The sequence below is a fragment of the Zeugodacus cucurbitae genome, chromosome 2, assembly GCF_028554725.1.
Source record: "Zeugodacus cucurbitae isolate PBARC_wt_2022May chromosome 2, idZeuCucr1.2, whole genome shotgun sequence".
NCBI lineage: Eukaryota > Metazoa > Arthropoda > Insecta > Diptera > Tephritidae > Zeugodacus > Zeugodacus cucurbitae.
Window position 1 is genome coordinate 27,352,694 of NC_071667.1, and position 13,012 is coordinate 27,365,705.

Sequence of the window (13,012 nt, forward strand, 5' to 3'; positions counted from 1 at the left end):
AATATAAACTTCTTACCAGCATGTAGCGAAAGCGATTCATTGTCGGGGTCAATGATATTCCCAGACTCGTACTTATCCATACTTTGACTTTTAAGATGTCTTTAATGTTACTACCACTAGAATTTATCAACTATAAATTACTCCCATCCACGAGGACCTTAGTAGCAATTTCCGTGCGGCTGTACATAGACTTAAGCTTAATTTGTGTTCACACTAATGACCAGTATGTCGGTCATTCCGCTGCCAATGACAGCCACATCACAATGACGGCGGTAGCTTTCACCAAATACTGGACTATCGCACCATAGCAAACAAGCTGTCAAACTTGCGCCATCGACCGGACCCACTCGCACGGTCAAATCACTCAACCAGCATAGCACAATCAGCAATCAGCAGCGGACATCAGCAGCGCCATGCTCATCACACATCACGTTTGCTGGCGTTGTGGCCAGCCAGCATTAGCACTTAATGAATATAAATGCCAATTATGCGGCTGTCCTAGTCGATCTGGCAATGCCCTCATGTGCAGACCTACATATCCTTGCATATATGTGTGTATAAGTCCGTCGTGTGTTGGGTATTTGCTTTTCTAATTCGCCCACTTCAAAGCGCTCATGAAATTACTTTTATTCAGTAGTACTGTCATTATTGCTGTTGTTGTGATCATAACGTGGCTAACATGATTTTTAGTGTCGCTTCTTATCATAAATTTGGTCATGAAAATTAATGTGGCACTGTCAGTTTTGTGTCAACATCAAGTTCCGCCATAAGTTATGGGCACACAAAATGTGTTGGCAAGTAAAATATGCGCATAAAGATGCGGAAATTTATTTATGAAGTCGTATTTCGTCGAAATCATTGAACTCAATTTTATGTACTAAAAACATAGTAAAAACTTGCCACAACTGATATATATTTTATTCCTAAGAAATATTAGTTTATGTTTCAATGGCTTTTATCTAAAAATGTAAGCAATACCAAATTTAGAACTAAATTTTAGTACACAATTTGTATACTAAAAATTACGGGTAGTTTAAAAAATTACTAAAAATTCTGAACCGTTAGTATTTTATGCACATAAATTCATTTTATTAATTTTTCGTACAAAATAATATTCTGATTTTCTATAGAATTTAAATCTTATTATACATATATAAATATTAATTTAGTACACTAATATTTTCTAAAATTAGGACCTTACAATATAAAATAAAAACATGTAAGAAAAAGCTAACTTGGAGTGCAACCGAATATTTTATACTCTCGCAATTTATTGGTGTATAAAGTCCAACAGAATAACGAAAATCATTATATATAGTATATGAGGGCTGAGGTAATTCCTGAACCGATTTCACTCATTCAACCAATCACCACCAAGGTAAACTATATCCAAGGCTATACACTCACTTAATTTTGCTAAGATATCTCACATATTAACCGATATATGCGGAGTAAAGCCAATCGAATTTTTGAAAAACCTATAATTAATTTAATAAGGGAGCTAGGGAAAGTTTTTTTAACCATTTTGGGTACAGAGATACATTGTTAGAAGAGAGAGACCCCTTATTACTTTAAAATATCTGAGAGATTTACCGATATTTTCGCTGAAAAATTACAGTTAGGCACTGAGTACTTCATGTTCGATATCAGGGGTCTTGAAAAGTCATGGTCGGATTTTGACAATTTTTCCACAAGTGATACCAGAGCTCAAATACAGTATTTGTGTAAAGTTTTATTCCGCTATCTTCATTGGCTCTTTATGTATACATTAGAAAGTGAACGAATCAGATGGAATTCAAAGTTGAGTTATTTATATGAGAAGTAGGCGTGGTTGTAAACCGATATTGCACATTTTTCCTTCGATGGAAAATTTGTTCTGAATTTAGATTATGTTACAAGTTGTTCTCTGCCACGCTTAATAAAACATTTCAGTTTTTTATTTCACTATTTTCATACTTGCAAATATGCAAGTATACTGAGTGAACTAAAATTTTTCAATAATATAGAAAAATACAAATAAGTATTTACTTAATTTAGTAGACATAATATATTAATTGTGATTATATATTTGGTCATTATTTTCAAATTTTGTAGTTGAAATAAGTACTAAATATTTTTAGAACTCAAAAATAAACGGATTTAATTTGGTACAAATATGATTTTGGTACAATTTTGTTGTTCTAAAGTAGAAATTTCAACCATTTTTCCTTCAAACATTTAAAATAAGTGCTAAAAGGTTTAGTACTAAATTTCATTAAGATCTCACAGAGCGAAAAGCATATATATGTTTTTATAGTCACTAAAACCGCACCGACTAAAGTCGACTTGGTTGGTTGACGTTTTATAAAATTTAACTACGCATCCAAGCTTCTTCGAAAATTTCGATTATTATTTGTGTAACTTCTTTGTGAAACCATTTTCATAAATATATAGATATTTATCTCTCACATTTATTCTTATTTCATAATATACAAGCATAAATACTTTATTTTGCAAAACAATAATTCCATCATTCTTGGAATTTACCAATGTCCCTCTACATTCCAATAAAATTTCTACTTCACTCCACGCACTTTCTCAACTCTCTCTTTGCTGCTCTCGCACTGCTTTAATGGCAAATCATTTATTTTTGATGCGAACGCACTCGGCGGACGTCTTAACTCATCTCCTGTTGTTAGTCCATCAGCTGTGTCCACCGGGGCATAGTCCATCATTCAAATGCCATTGACAAATGACACCAGCGCTCCGGTGACTGGCGAGTGTCGTGAGTGTCTGTATTTACAGTTGTTTGCATTGGCCCAATAAAAAACTGTCGGACATGCTGGTTGTGTGTCTCAAGCGTTTGTAGTTTTTGTTGTTGTTGTGTTCGTTGACACACACCGCGTAAGGCACTTCGCTATCAGCCAATTCCATTCAATATGATCTGGTTCGTGAAAGCAATTTCATCAGCAGCTCGCTTTGAGTTTTCGTTTGGTTTGTGTGTAAGAGTGTGTGTGGGTTCCGTTAGTTCACTGGCTGATAAGCCATTATTTCTGTCTTTGCTGCATCGTTGATTTGTTTGCTCTTTGTTTACTCTTCACCAGCTTGGCATTTTTTCTCCGTTTTTGTTTTGTTTGCCTTTTGCCACCGATTTATTGTGTTTACAAATTTCCTTGTTTGTTATTTCTCTCACACACACACACGCGCGCGCTCATACCGCCGCTGCTGCACCGCCAGCTGCTCCTTAATGCTGAGTTATATTCCCTGCACTGCCAATGGTTGCCAGTTGGAGATTATTTAGTCTTGCTGCGCTTTTATTTTTCTTTTATCATCTGCTTGTTTAGTTAGTGTATGTGTGTATCTTGGTATTTTCTTGACGCTTTTACCTTAACCACTGCTTCTAACGGTGCTTTTATCGCACTTTTTCCCAGTTTTATTCAACGTTAGTTAGTCTTTGCCGTTTTTGTTTGAGTTTGAGCTCTCTTTCGCCTTGTATTTTCATTCGAATTTGTTATGATTACAATCGGGTTTCTTCAAGGCAATATGTGTGTATTGCTTTATTTGTAGAGCTAAGTTATCTACCAAATAAAAACAATTCGCAGTAAAATTAATTTTCCAAGAAAATTTAGCAGAAAATTCGTCTGTTTATTTACGTGCAACCCATCATCTTTTTGGCCACACAGGTGTAGTTCATCTAAATTCTTCTCAGAGTTGTTCTTCGTTGCTTTTTTCCTTTAAAGTTGCCTGATTTGAATTAATAATAAATTTAAAGCGCTTAAAGTTTTAGCATTGCTCTTAAAAACATCTAGTTTTAAGAAGCACTAGTGAGGTAGAGAAAAGTATATATTTTAAATATTAATAGCCTAAATCATTCCCTCAACGTAACCTCAAAAACTCAAATTCAACAAAAAACTAAACAACCAATGTAAGATTACCGAAGAAATTATCTTTGTTAATACCGATTTATTCTAGTCGAAAATATTTACATTATAGAAATAGCTCCGTAATGGCTGGTTTAAATATATTTCTATTACAAAATAATAAATATAAATAAAATTTGTACCCATATAGTTTTGTCCAAGATACTTGTATACTGGTTCCAACTTTTAGTGTTCACTCGGTCTCTCTACTACACTCGTTTTTAATAAAGTTTTCTCTCAAGACATTGTTGGTGTTGTTAATGCTGGTTCCCAAGTAGACGAAACTATCTACAACTTCAATGTTATGACTGTCAACAGTGACGTTTGAGCCAAGACGCGAGAGTGCTGACTATTTGTTTGATGACATGGCGCATGATGAATATCTGGTCCATGGTTGATTTTCCAGATCTAAAGCCACACTGATAAGGTTCAATCAGTTCGTTGACTGTGGGTTTTAATCTTTCACACAATACGCTCGACAGGACCTTATAGGCGATTTTTAGGAGACTTATACCACGGTAGTTGGCGCAGGTTGTGGGGTCTCCCTTTTTATGGAATGGGCAGAGCACACTGAGATTGCAATCATCAGGCATGCTTTCTTCCGACCATATTCTACAAAGAAGCTGATGTATGCTCCTTATCAGTTCTTCGCCGTCGTATTTGAATAGCTCGGCCTGTAATCCACCCAAGGCGCTTTGCTGTTCTTCAAGCGGGCAATTGCTATTCGAATTTCTTCATGGTCGGGTAATGGAACATCTATTCCATCGTCATCAATAGGGGAATCGGGTTCGCCATTTCGTATGCAATGAGTTTAAAATGCCCACAGCTCCCTTATATCGAGATGCTGATGAGTGCTCTCAGAGAGAAGGAGTGCAAGTCGAGTAAAAAAATCATTCGGCTGTCGGTTGTGATTTCTGCTTTTTGACGTCGAACCTTCCTTGTCTTTGTTTGCAGGCGTTCTTTGCTGCACAGAGGCGAGTGCGTATCATTGTGAAACTAGACAATGGTCCGAGTCAATATTTGGTCCTCGGAGCGTACGCATGTCTAAATCACAGGAGACATGTCTTCCGTCTATCACAACGTGAACGATTTGAATCTGGTACCACAGACAACCATATTTCGGGCACCAGCGAAGTCGAACAGCCTCAATCCGTTTGGCGATGTTTCGTCATGGAGGTTGAATTTTCCGACTGTTGGCCCAAGAAATTTTCTTTACCCACACTAGCGTTAAAATCGCCAAGCACGATTTGGACATCGTGGCGGGGGCAATGCTCATAAGTGCGTTCTAGAATCACATCGTCCTTCTCTTCCGTTAGGGGATGGGTGCAAATCAGCGATATGTTGAAGAACTTCACTTGATCCGGATTGTGGCTAGACGTTCATCCACCGGCGTGAATGCCAGGACTCAGCGACAGAGTCTCTCTCCCACCACAAATCCAACACCAAATTTACGCACCATTATATGGCCGCTGTGGTAGATGTCACAAGGACCAACTTTCTTCCGTCGTGGGGTTTCTCTTCCGAGGCTCTCTTTGGTCTTTCATTGGGAAAGTTTTTTTATGTGGTGGTTTTTTTTTCGCCTTCTCACTTTAGTTCGCCTTCAAACGGATATCTGTTGGTTACGCAGAGGATACTTGGTCTAAAACCGGAAGTCGTGAGCTGCTTGAGTTATATGTAAAAGAATCGTTCCTGGCCACCCCCAAGTGAATGACAGTCACAAACTTTCCTCACTTGCGTGAACTTCTACATATGACCCCATCCCCTAATACCTCGTGAGTAATTCTGATGACAAATGGATCTTAAAATCTATCAGTACATAGTGAGTTGCTTATAAATTTTCTGAAAATAAAAACAAAGCGAATTTAAGAAAATTTCCGAAAATAAGAAATCATATTAATCTGTTATTCCTTTAAGTACAGGAGATTCTTTGAACGCATTACCCTAACCGATTAAAAAGAAAAACAAAATGGCTGACAACTGGCACGGTGTTAATTGTGTTGTTGTCATTTTTGTTTGCATCTTTTATCATATTTGCGTTAAGCTGATTGTTGTCATTACTCATATAATCAGCAACAACAACAGCAAATGCTTTAATTACAGCACAGACATAATATGATACCATCAATGACAACAACAACAATAAAGCATGTACATCCGGAAAAAAACTAAAAGAAGGAAAGCAAGAAATGACGACAACAATGCAGCGGGGCAAGACAAAGCGCAACGAAAAACAGCGAAAAATGTCGAATATTAAAAGCAGGAAAGCATAAGACAGACGGCACATTAATGTATTTTTCGCTATGGAAATGAATAAACAAAAACCGAGCAGACACAATGAACATTTGGATTGTGTGTGTGTGTTTATGATTGTATTGCTGTATTTGTGTGTATGTATGCCTGTACACAAAAGCGGTTTCCGTCACATTTCTTCGCATTATATGAGAAAACAAAGCTTAAACGCGTCGCGCAAAGTTCAAGCGCCTTTGTGTAGGCTAAACTCTTGGGGCAAACGCGAAGTGAGTGGGTGTCGTTGACATTGTCACTTACATATTCCATAATTCCATATTTGACAAAGTGGCATTCACTCATTTTGCCAACTCTCTTTTCATTACGCATTTATTTCTTATTTTTTGTCTACAAAAATGCTGAAATTCCATTTTGTTGCTTGATGAAAAGTTCTTGGAAGAAATGTTTCAAGGCAAAAGTCAGTTGTGACAAGGAAATTCAAGTGCAGAAATGAAATAATTTGATTAGCAATAAGAGTGTTGTTTGGTTATCGGGTATGATTAATTGCACTTCAGCTACGACAAATTATATTTGACGTGCATTTGTCAACTGTCGATATGGAAATGTTTAACGCAGAGTGTGACAACACTGAGGGATGATTTATGAATTTAACGATTTTATTAGGTTGTCCTATATAAAGTTGCCAGATATTCAATTTCGAAGGTTGAGCCTGGTTAAAGGTTACGGTTATTCGATGAAGTGTCCAATAAAAGATCATACTAATGAACAATCCGCGCTTTTCGTTTTTTTTTTTTAATTTTACGATTTTTTATTTTAATTCTAAAAAATCTGAAAAACACTTGAAAGAACTTTTTCGAATATACAAGTATAATATATAATTTCATTATGAGTCACCTTATCATAATTTCTCTTTAACCACATTTAAAGTAAGACTTGAAGACCAGTAATTTCCAACACCTTTAACAAGTGCGTGAAAAATGCTAAAATAGAATTTAACAACTCCATTGTAGTCGAATTTAAACGGACACCAGCGACAAATTGCTCAATTTGTTTTGTCCCTTTTATTCGTTTTCGTATATTTGACACCCATTTTATTGAAGCAAATTAAATTTGGACGCAACGCTACAATTTGCATATTTTCGGCGGTCTTTCTTCTTTTTTCTTGGCATTCAAGTTCCACCCCAGTCGAAACATGCCACCGCACTTATTCGAACAGCTCGCATCATTTTACCCAAATTATATTATTATTAGCATTTTTTTATTGCCGTAGCTAACAAGCGCCTTTTCTTCTCATTATTTGATTCTCTCATATTTACGCAAACACTTTGTGTTCCCTCTTTTTCATTCGCAGAAACCGCTTGGAGTCGAATTCGGAGCATTGGAATGCGTTGTTGCTGTCGCTGCGCGAACTCACCGAATGGGTTATACGCAAGGACACCGAGCAATCGTCGTTGAGCGTTGGCCCGTTGATGGGCGACGCAGCTAGTCTACAAAAACAATTGGTAAGTACATGTGTTGTTGGCGAAATCAGTGAAGTAATGTTACGAGGTCCATTTATAGCGGTAAAATTAAACAGTTTTTTTATTTTATGTTTTCCTTCCAAGTGTCTTTGTAATAATTTGCTTATTATTTTGATGATGGCAGCTTTATTATAAGACCTTTTAAGGTACATACCTTTCAGGAGTACCCTTAATTTTATTGATATTTGAGCAAGTTTTGGACCACTAGACAGCAGTACTTGAATCACGTCGTTCGCTGCCTCTCACTAATGAAAATATTATACCATTTTCAAACCTATCGGATAGCTGTCTTTAAACCTATTCTCGAAAAATCCCACCCTTCCGATAAATAAATTATCGGATACTCGATAGTATCGGTGGACCAAAGACTGTATTCCTTCTTTCAAAATTGTATTATTAAATTCATTTTACGATCTCTACTATGTAGAAAAGAAAGCTTAGAAAATTTTTGCAGAACTGAAGAAGAGAATTTCTTTCTCAGGGAATTGAGAATGGTAGGGGTCATCACAAGACACTTACCCGTGAGACCCCTCCTTCAGAAACTTGGTAAAACGGAATGAGCAAAATGTAGAAGGTGAAATTTTAAGAATTTTATTTAATCCGTCAAGTTATAGAAGAGTCCATAGTTGGAAATCACTTGGTAATACAATCAGCCTAATGATGCCTACCGGTCACTTCCGGCCAGGTTTTCTTTCGACCTTCCCTTTTAACTAACCATACCTGGAAGCTTACAGTGAACTCTAGAGAACCTATTAGGTGCTTAAACACCTAAGTTTATACAAGATTGAAATTATTAATAGGAGTGTAATGTTGAGAAAAGAGTCCGAAGATTGACAGGAACATATTGCATCTATGAAGTTATAGTCTTTTTTTTTTTTTTCTTTCAATATACATTTATTTACTGAATCTGCTCTTTAAAGCCTAACAATAAGTTATAAAATCTTAAATCTAACTAAAAACTAGACAAGCTCAACCAGGTGATTGAGTTGTTTTGGTGAAACGTTGCTCTTTAGTGTGCTGGCATATCTCTTCTTTTTAGACGTGATTGATTACAGGCTTGTATTAAAGCATTAGCCAATGGGTTTGGGTGATCACGGAGTTTAGATATATATTTCAATCTGCTGTCCTCTACTTCTTTCTTCACCATTGGGATACCAAGATCTTTATGGATATTTTCATTGCGTATGTACCATGGTGAGCACGTGATTGTTCTAAGCATTTTCGATTGGAACCTTTGTATTATATCGATATTTGTTGCACAGGTCGTACCCCACAGTTGAATGCCGTACATCCAAATCGGCTTTATGACCGCATTGTATAAAAGTACTTTGTTGTCTAGGCTAAGTTTAGAGTTTTTATTTATAAGCCAATTTAAATTTGCAGCTCTTATCTTCATGCAAGTTATTTTACTAGATATATGTTTTCTCCACGTAAGCCTTCTATCTAGGTGAATACCAAGATAGGTAACTTCATTCGCTTGGGGCACCAAAATATTGTTCATTTTTACTGCCGGACACATTTTTGGTCTTAGAGAAAATGTAACGTGCTTACACTTTTGTTCATTCACATTTATACGCCAGTTGGCTAGCCATTCTTCGACAGATCTTAAGTGCTCCGCTAATATTGTTGATGCTGTAATGTGGCATTTGTTACGGCTCACTAAAGCTGTGTCATCCGCGAAAGTTTATTAGCTGTTGGGAGATCAGCAGTATATATGATGTACAGAGTTGGCCCCAAAACACTGCCTTGTGGTACACCAGCCCTTATTTGTCGTTCATCTGATATGAAGTCTCCTACTTTAACCATAAATTGTCTATTATTTAAATAAGACTCCAATATTTTATACAATTCTAAAGGTAGAATGTTTTTAATCTTATATAAAAGCCCTTCATGCCACACCTTATCAAACGCCTGAGCCACATCTAGAAATATAGCTGAACAGTACTCTCTGTGCTCAAATGCTTTTCTTATTTCGTTAGTTATTCTATTTACTTGCTCTATCGTGCTATGTTTTGCACGAAACCCGAATTGATGCGCTGGTATTACATTATTTTCGTGGAGGAAAGGAGACATCTTTGATAGTAACACCTTTTCAAATATTTTAGAAAGGCAGGGTAGAAGACTGATTGGTCTGTATGACTGATTGTGTCAGGTCTTTCCCAGGTTTATATATCAGGATAATCTGCGACTTTTTCCATGAAATCGGATAGTGTCCAAAACTAAAAATCGCATTAAAGAGCAAAGAGAGCACCTCAACAGCAATATTTGGTAACTCTATTAGCATTTTTGGGGTGATATTATCATGTCCTGGCGACTTTTTTTGATTTAGTTCTTTTATGATGCAATTAATTTCAAAAGGTGAAGTCTTAAAAGACTCGAGCGACTCATTTGCTGTGTTAGGTAAGACTGACAACATAAAGTTGTTCTTTGGGCAATTAGGTTGAAATACCTTTTCCAGGTGATTTGCAAAACAATTAGCCTTTTCCTCGTCACTTCGAGCCCAATTTCCACCCAAGTCTCGTATAGGCATGTTGGAGTCGACTGGAGGCTTCATGGACTTTTGGGCTTTACACAGGGAATTTTGCTTTCTTCAGTTTGGACATAGCTTCTTTATATACATTTCGTTGTTGAATTCTTCCTCGCGTTTAAGCGCTTTCTTTAATTTTCGTACAGCAGATTTCAATTGAAGCTGAGTGGAAGGGGAGCGATTTATCTGCCATTCTCGTCTAGCACGCCTTTTTTCATTTACAAGCTTTTCTATTTCTCTGTTAGTGGTTTTTCGGAGACCAAGTGGCTTATAGTTTCTGTTTGGTGTTGCTAAGACAGCTGCGTTAGTTATTATATCATTAAGTTCTCTTATGCTTTCGTCACATATTTCTTATATTTTAACCAGTTCGTTTTATAAGATGTTAGACCCATTTTTGGATCAACGAATATGGGTTGTTCACACAACTTTATTAGTACAGGTGAATGATCAGAAGATAAGTCTGTACATGTATCAGCTGTCACAAGCGATCTATCTATATTTTTGATTACTGCGAAATCAATTAGATCTGGTATTTTGTTACGATCACTGGGCCAATATGTCGGCTTGCCAGAAGATATTATATCAAGATTATTGTGCTTATTCATAATTGTGTTGTACAGCTGTCTTCCTTTAGGGTTAATTAGACGTGAGCCCCAGTACGTGTGTTTTGCATTGTAATGTCCACCTGCTAGGAATCTATGACCTAGCTTTCCAAAAAAGTCTTTAAATTCACCATCTGTCCTCAGGTTTGTTTTTGATTGGCTTGTCGCCTTGAAATTTTTTAGGATTGACCGCTAACTTTGAAGGACTTAACTTTCTTTTTACATTGATGTAGCGGTCAATGCCAATCTGCACAGATAAACCTTTTTTTATTGGTACATTCTCACCTTGCGCTATGTTTTTCTTCGCTGTCTGATCATTCGCTGGTACCTGCGAATTTGTTGGTGTATTCTTGTTTGTTGCTGGCCCTTGTTGACTGCCGTTCTCTGCTGACTTTGCTGTTTGTAAGCTCTGCTTTGGCTCGGTTGGTCGCTGTGATGGGTCATCCTTCTCACCGTTGCCTTTTTTGGTAGGTTTTGCAGGTTCGACAAAACTAAAGTAGGCATTCAGAGAATGCCTACGGCTTTGTTGGTCAGGCTGCGCTGCGCTCATATTTTTGAGAATTTGTTTACTTCTCACTAATAATTGTTATTATTTTTTTGTTTTGCTTAATTGTACACTGTTTATTGTTATGATTATTTTATGTTTTGGTTATCCCGTTCGGCGTTATTGCCTAACACTTGCTTTAATGCACTTTTTTAATTATTTGTTTATTTTGTTTTTTGTAATTCCGAAAGTTTTCACGGAGCGCATCAATAACACGTCCGTATAATTTGAAAGCCACGGTGTATGAGTTATAGTCGAACCAGAAATTTATTTTATACTCCAAATAAAAGTGGTTTTTCCTGTATAGTTATCGCGATAACCAAGAAATCTAAGTCTCACCCTTTTTCAGAAATTCATCAGACATTTAGATAGGACTTTTTTAGTGTTCATACGTGGAATCTCCTTTCAATTTTGGCGCTCAAAATTTTCTATAATACACCCATATATACCGCAGATTACACATAGTTCTTCACTTAATACTTTTGTAGACAACTAGTTACGCTACATAGTGCCACTTTGAGTGTTTTCACAAGTAATTGCGTGGAAAGAACTGAAATATAATTTATGGGCATTTTCGCCGTGGCAACGGAATAGAGCGCATGATGTTTCCTGCCAACGCCACAACAATCCATGCAAGTGGAACCATCGCCAACGCCCCACCCCTCATGAGCCACTCGCCAACCTTTTCCGACATACCCATCATCACTCACTCACCACGCACTACAGCACTTCCACCTCCTAAGCGTTTCCTGCTGCCAGCACCATGTTGCCCCGATCCGCTCGACTGACTGCCTCACACATTATGCGCTAAGCTCTTCCTCTACTCTCACCCTCTCACTTTGCCGGTGCATTGTTCTGCCCCTCATTTGCTCACTAAGCTCGCCTATTTATGTAGTGAGCTCTACCTTGTCGGCTCGTCTTAATGCGTTGAGGTCGCTTGCGACTCAAGATTTAATGGCGTATGAAGTGGGTTCATTTTTGAGGTTAAGACAATTTTGAGATTTTGACAGCGAGCCAAGTGGCATACTTACGTGAGTACTGCGAGAGGGTGGAGGAGGTGGGTTGTCATGCGCGACAGATCGCCTAAGCACATATTCTTTAAACTATGTATGTTCATAAATTATCTACTCTCGCATGTTTGTGAGAACTCATAAATGGCAACTGAAAGGGTTACGCTCCGCCGCTCATCTCAGCGCCTTTGTCTGTGTGCAGAAGTGCGTCTATGTCATTTACTAATGTGTGACCGACCTCCTTTTAAGTGGTTACCCGGCCACTCTACATTTGCCCACACTTTCTATGTTGCTGGCCAAGTACTATGTATGTTGGCACTGGAAGTCATGTTTCGTTGGCAAGGAAGCTGTGCGTTTACTTTCTTCCTTCACTTTCTCGAAATGACCTTTTTACGGCTTTAACGGCATTTTTTGTTATTGTGCAGTTCATTCGAAGGTATTAAGAATTTTATGACATCTATTAGTGAGTGAAAGTGAAAGATTTCATTGAAGATACAAGCAATTTAAAAAATATAATTTAGGTCGGCGTAATTTTCTGGGAAATAAATTAATTGCGGTTACAATTTGGCTGAATCATAGAAAGTGGTAGATACGAAAGCTGAAATAAAAAAGTTTTTTGTGAAAAAATTAAAATTGCAAGTCGGACAATCGTCAATCAAGATC

At 37.3% G+C, this 13,012-nt stretch overlaps 1 protein-coding gene across 11 annotated transcripts in view; it reads left to right on the forward strand.

The window, feature by feature from the left end:
• LOC105213669 (dystrophin, isoforms A/C/F/G/H) overlaps nucleotides 1-13,012 on the forward strand; it is a 397,492-nt gene that overhangs the window by 247,269 nt on the left and 137,211 nt on the right. For all 11 annotated transcript variants that reach the window (XR_003752425.2, XR_003752426.2, XM_054232196.1 and 8 more), the window contains one exon: nucleotides 7,498-7,648. Coding sequence is in view for 9 of the 11 variants with exons in the window: in XM_054232196.1 (XP_054088171.1) it covers nucleotides 7,498-7,648 (151 nt within the window). In the remaining 2 variants the exon portion in view is untranslated. The remainder of the gene's footprint in view (nucleotides 1-7,497; nucleotides 7,649-13,012) is intronic.